This window comes from Brassica oleracea, chromosome C3 (assembly GCF_000695525.1).
Source record: "Brassica oleracea var. oleracea cultivar TO1000 chromosome C3, BOL, whole genome shotgun sequence".
Taxonomy (NCBI): Eukaryota; Viridiplantae; Streptophyta; class Magnoliopsida; order Brassicales; family Brassicaceae; genus Brassica; species Brassica oleracea.
Genome location: NC_027750.1, coordinates 17,458,511 through 17,464,769, shown reverse-complemented (window position 1 = coordinate 17,464,769; position 6,259 = coordinate 17,458,511). Strand labels below are relative to the sequence as shown.

Genomic DNA, 6,259 nt, shown 5'->3' with positions numbered 1-6,259 from the left:
GACAAGTTCGTCGGAATGTCGTCGGTATTTTCCGACGAAATACCGACGACATGTTTTTCTATAAAGTTTCAATCATAAAAATCTATAAATTTAGATGCCAAAACGACGACAGAATCCCCCTGTTTTCTTGTAGTGTTGTTCCCATTTTCTTTCATGAAAAATTACAAATGTTTATGATCTTATATTTATGGATTTTAGGTTAGGATCGTGAATGTCCAGAAGTATAAAAAGAGACGACGCCGACTCAAAATCTAAAGGAGGAATACAAGTCTCAAAGAATCACGGCTGATAGAAAATTTCGAAGAATCTCGTTAACTTCTTTACTGAATTTATTCAGTTTCATGCTACCACAGAGATTGATGATGAAGATAGATAAAATACGAAAAGAAAAGAAGAAATATCTTGAAGAAATTTTGATTAGACCCAAAGTACCGCACATCTGTAGTTGGAAGGAATACTAAGTAATATATAAGATAGATGAGTCACTCCACGAAACCGTCTAGCTTAACATGGTATCAGAGTCCGATCCACGAAGTCCAACCCGATCCATCGATCTGGCCCAAAGTTGGCTTATCGATCCTTGCCTGAGCATTCCGAAATTGACGCTCAACGAGCCATTATCTTGAGGGGGCGTATTAGACACAAAGTGTCCCACATCGGTAGTTGGAAGGAATCGTAAGTAATATATAAGATAGATGGATCACTCCACTTATCACCAATTGGTTTTAGGTTGGAAACCCGTCTAACTTAACAATTTTCATGTCCAGTTATGTTTTAACTGTTTTGCAATTTTTTTTCTTTGAATTCATCTTCTTCCTTCTCTTTTTTTCTTCTTCGTTGTATTGTAAAAAGATTTCTTTTATTTATCTATTAATATATAGTTGTCTGTTATTTATTTAAAATCAATTATGTATAACGAATAATAATAATTTAAATAATAAAACTAAAATAATTTTTTAAATTTTGTTATTAATTTAACATCAGTTATTAATAAATGATAAAAATAATTAAAATCATTTATTTTAATTGATATCAATACTTACATCATTTAAAAAGATTGATGTAGATCTTAATATCATTTCTTACAAATGATATATATTGAAGTCAATTATACTAACTGATGTAAATATTAATTATTTTTGTATCAATTATTAACAAACTGATACTAATTATTTGCATCACCACTTTCAGAGTCATTTATTTAAATGATTTAAAAAAAATTTACATCACTTATAAGTAATTCAAGTATATAAACTAAATGACGTAAAACAATCATTTTTTTGTAGCGAAGGAAACATACCTTGGGTGATGTGAGTATCAAGGACGCATGAACCACCAGGGCCACTTTCACCATATCAATCTTCCAAATAACTTCACTTGGAAAGTAGTCTACTAACTGAGTCAGAAAGGAGGCCCCAAACTCAAAACGAGAGCTGGTGAAATGCATGTAACCACCCCTGCCTGGTCAAACTTGATATTTTGGAAAAATGAACATTTTAGTGAAGTATTTCACCTTACGAATGGAATATAAAAGGTAATGGAATATAAAAGATCTATGAATTGAACAGGATATCCGTTCAAAAAAAAAGAACAGGATATCTGTTCATACAACACATAGTAACACCATTCTAAACAGTGAGAAGCTCTCCCACTAAGACCAATCGCCTGCAGGGACCTCCTATTAAATATGGAAGAGTTGTTTGTGATCTGGTGTACCAAAGGTTGACGTGGAAACACCAGTCCAGCCCAGCCCAACCCAACCCCCAACTCCACAAGTTCTGCTAATATATGAAACCATGAATCTAAATTTTACAGCAACTGAAGACAGTAGCAAATCTTGAATTAATCAAACAAGAAAGTGAAAACCGGCACTTTCACATCCTTTAGAGCAACTCTGATAATAGAATATGGAATTGGGAGCTCCTTTACTAATGATAGAAAGCTTATTACAAACAGATCAGTGTTACTTGTTTACAAACAAACAAATACATAAATATAAAACGCATAGGGAAACAGTAAATCAAGTACAGTGTTTCTTATTTATACTACTTGTGGCTTATCCAGGAGTCTTTGCTCCTTTCTATCAATTGACCAGCTCAGCTTACAGATCATAGCAATCTTCTTTTCCTCTGTTTCCTTTTGACTTTCCTCTGCCTCCACTCTCTTTTTCCTTCTTTTACATTTACAGTAACATATGTGATGAATTCTATCAAATTCTTTGAATGTAATTGTGGAGTCTAAACATAGATTTGGATTCTATGTTGAAAGACTATTTGAAAGATAACAGTATCACACAACAATACGTTTCATAAAGTTCAAAATTTCCCGTTCCATGCGTAGAATAATGGATGCAAACACAATACTAAGTATGGATCACTCTGTAACTGAAAAGATGGTAATACAGAAACTACTCCAGTGATTATCGCCGGAGGTTCTCTTCATTCCAACTTCCAAGGCTACTCTACTCATAGTATACTGTATATTTGTACATATATTTACCGATTATGTTATTTGAATTTTTTTTTTCTTTTTGTAGAATCTTGGCTCATTGTTCTTCACAATTGAGTATTAATAAACTCGGTGGAAACTGTAAACCTTGTCTGCTTTCACCTATACGTGATGAGTTGCACCGCTTTTTTTTGGTCGTAGCAATATATTCCTGGAAGAATTTGTTGATTGATTGCAAAAGATAAAAATATATATCCAAAGTACACAGAAAGTGTACAAGGTGGTGTCAGTGGTGATGAGTACATGAGTGGATAAGAGACATGGGTTTGGGAAGGCGGTTGGCATTAAGAGTGAAAGAGCAAATGATCCTTGTATGGAAATTGGAGGTGACGAGTCTGCCTAAAATGTAAGCCCTGGAACGGAGGACGAGAGTGAGATTGAGGGGCAGGGACAGTGTGTCGAGATGGGGAGAGACACTGCCGTATAGGGGAATCTGATGGCCATGCACCATCGTGGCTATATTCCTTCCGCTTTTCCTACCCACCGTGAACTTCTCCATCTCACCGGAGGAAAGGAGGAGGCTGGAGTAGCGGAGGAGGAGAGGGAGAGCAGTGACATGGACGGCGAAGAAGGTGGAGGGGTTCCGGTAGAAGATCCTGACAGTCGAATTAAGAGACAGCATGTCAGTGGGCACGCCGCTAAGATCGTTCCCAGCCTGCACGTTAAAGTTCCTCACCAGCAACCCCTGCAAGTATATTTATATTCAGTCTAACACTTGCTCACATTCTAACTCCCAAATCAAATGCACACTTGTCTCTCATTCCACACTTTGTTTACTTGTTAATCTATTTTACTTATTTCTTTTTAAAAGAGAATCTCTTATATACTAAAGCACAAGTTACTTGCTCACTAAAATACTTGCCCACTAAAATTCTGACACATGGATAATGTTTTACCAAAAAGAAAAATGAAAAAAATCTTAACGTCAGTTTCATTTTTTGCAACTTCAAATATCTAAAGTCCTATATTTTCTCAAAGATCTCATCTAATCTCATCCCACGTTCAAATTAGTTTTCACCACTTCAAAAAGCTTTTTTCTTCCATAAATTTTGATCTACATTATATTTAATTAAAATTATATGGCAAAAACATAAGAGAAGAAATTGGCTTTGGCAAAAACATATTTTAGATTCTTAATCTCTAAATCTAGGGATAAACCAAACAAAAGGAATATGAATAGAGTACTCAAAAACCTATACTGATTTTTGTTGAATATTGAAAAGCTGGGAAACATTATCAAGAATAAGAAACGATAGAGAGAGAAATAAAGAAAAAAACTCAGTTATAGAAGATGAAAAAGTTACAAAAAATCACTATCAAATCGTCACTCTCTCAAATCATAACATGACTTTAAACTGTTTCATCTTCTATAACTGTTTTTTCTTTAATTTTTAGTTTTCTCTATTTTCTGCTATTGCTACTTTTTCATATATTGCTCCATCATATTTCTCTGCAACAAATGAAATGAATTATGTGCAATACAATATATGAGGTATAGATTGTGAACTAAATCTGTTTGTTTTAACCATTGACGCAAAAAAAATATAACACTAGCGCGAGTGAATTTTTCTGACGCAACACTAGACTAAATGGTGTAGTTGGTATGAGATAGTCAAAACTATGTCCACACAAGTACGAATGAATTTTTCTGACGCAACACTAGACTAGATAATCCAAATCATTTTTAATGGATCAGATCCAACACAGTTTATCAGGAAGGAAATTTTCTAGAGGATCTCATCAGTTACATAAACTCAAGTTTCGTAAGATATGCGTAATATTAATTTTTGTGCCCGTACGCAAGTACGGGACATAACACTAGTATTATACTATTTTTCATTGTTGGCCTTTTTCAGATTGTTTCTTTTAAGGAAAGTGAAACCGAAGAAAGTGAAACCGAACACCTATCCACTAGACGAGTCGACTCTACTCTTAACTCAGCCCGAGTCACCGAGTGAAGAAAAGAGCGATAGTTATTATTACCTTTACCACAACTTTAGGAGGGTAGGATTTGCTAGCACCCCACAGTATGAGAGAGAAGATTGAGAACAAGAGGAACAAGGAGAGGAGCAAGCAGCCGTAGAGACGCACATTTCGAAAGGGGTCGTCATCTCCGTCGTCAGTTTCTTCGTCGATGGCGCTGTTGATGTAACGACGGCGTCCGCTTCCTTCGCGGATTGACTGGTAGGAGAGGAGTGCTCGGTCAGAGAAGCGAGAGGTGGAGGATTCACGGGAGTGATGGATGGGTGAGCAGTGGTAGTAATGTGGGTGTGAGGGAGAACCCATCGGGCTGCAACCGGACCCAAATGACATCTTCTCCACGTCGTGGTTGGAGGGACTCTGTACATAGTAAAGAGGTCTAGTCGCCGAACGGGGCGGAGAGCGAGGCGGCCATGACAAAGCCGCGTCAATGCTAGTGGCCTCGGAGTCCGTCTTTGCATGCATGTCTCTCAATTGGGTCTTCTCTCCTTGGTTTTTCCTTTGTGACAGAATAATAGAGGTAAGCAGCAATAAAACAGAGACGCTAGTGTCGTGTCTGGCTCTTTCTTTTGTCCCGTCTCTATGTCTTTTTTTTTTTTTTTATCAACTCCCGTCTCTAGACGTTAAACGCGAAATGGTTTCGGAGGTTGTGCAATAAAAGCGAAAGCCGTATGGGGTCTTTCATAACTTCTTTTCAAGCAAGTTGGTCCAATTTAGTGACGTTCCTCTCCACGCGCTTCCACGCATAACTAAACCCACAACACGGCTGATATTTATAGATGGCAGAAGGTGCGTCTCAAGCCACAGAATCAGCGCGTGGGTTATGAAAATGAAAAATGCAGTCAACTGTACTGACAGTAACCCAGAATGTCTTTGAAGAACTGAAAACTCCTCAATAAATAGATTTACACATTTATTTTCTTTTTAATTCCTCATTTTGGTGGGAAAAGGCCTTCCTCGAAAATTTTAAAAACTTGGGACTTTTAGTAACAAAAAAAATAACATATCCAAAAAGAACGTGACGTTTCCTTTCTAATCCTCTTTCAGGTTATTGTTTCAAATTATCTTCAAAAAGATTTTTTTTGTTTTAAAATTTTCAAAATTCTATATTATATAAAAATATTTTCTTCAAAAGCAAAATTTTAAACTTAAATTTAAAATTATTTATATTTCATATTGTTGTCCTTATATTTTTCATATTTAATTTAAATTCATAAATAATTTAAAAATATTACAGCAATATTAATTAATAAAATGTTATACTAAAATATAAAATTATGAATAGAAATACTTAATTAAATACTATATTACAACTAAAATATCACTTTATATCATAAATTATTTTCGTAATACTCACATATTTTTTTCAAAATGCAATTCGAAATAAGAAATGAATCTTTTAATTTTTAATTTGCAGATTATAGCTAAAATTGTTGAACTTGTTGTAAACATAAGGATTTAGAACTGTAAGTATCTGTATATTATTAATGAATAAGTGTTCCCTTTATATACGGGTTACAAGAGAGATAAATGAAAATACAATAATATGAAAGATTACAAATCATAAACATAAACGAATTAGGAAATAGGCAAGTTGTAGCCGCCTCTCTCTCCTCTCCAAGTCTCGCGGCCGCCTCTCTCTCTTTAGGGTTGGGCCTTCTCTCTCTAAGTGTATGGGCCATTTATGGACCGGGCCAGTTATGGACATCCACCAAATGATTTATAACACTCTCCCTTGGATGCCATAACCATACATGGATTGTAATACGCT

At 35.3% G+C, this 6,259-nt stretch overlaps 1 protein-coding gene across 1 annotated transcript; it reads right to left on the bottom strand.

Moving 5' to 3' along the window:
- Positions 1–1,893: 1,893 nt before the first annotated feature.
- On the bottom strand, positions 1,894–5,231 carry LOC106328921. Its single transcript, XM_013767462.1, has 2 exons — positions 4,492–5,231; positions 1,894–3,193 (listed from the first exon to the last, which is right to left on the bottom strand). Exons 1-2 carry the CDS (start codon positions 4,951–4,953, stop codon positions 2,735–2,737), a joined length of 921 nt encoding a protein of 306 aa, XP_013622916.1. The 5' UTR covers positions 4,954–5,231; the 3' UTR covers positions 1,894–2,734.
- Positions 5,232–6,259: the final 1,028 nt, after the last annotated feature.

What these genes read in the sequence shown, in the direction of transcription:
- LOC106328921 (XM_013767462.1), bottom strand. Translation starts at nt 4,953, where the DNA reads ATGCATGCAAAGACGGACTCCGAGGCCACTAGCATTGACGCGGCTTTG. An exon ending in CTCCTAAAGTTGTGGTAAAG is followed by an intron (nt 3,194 to 4,491) that starts GTAATAATAACT and finishes ATATACTTGCAG; the next exon opens with GGGTTGCTGGTGAGGAACTT.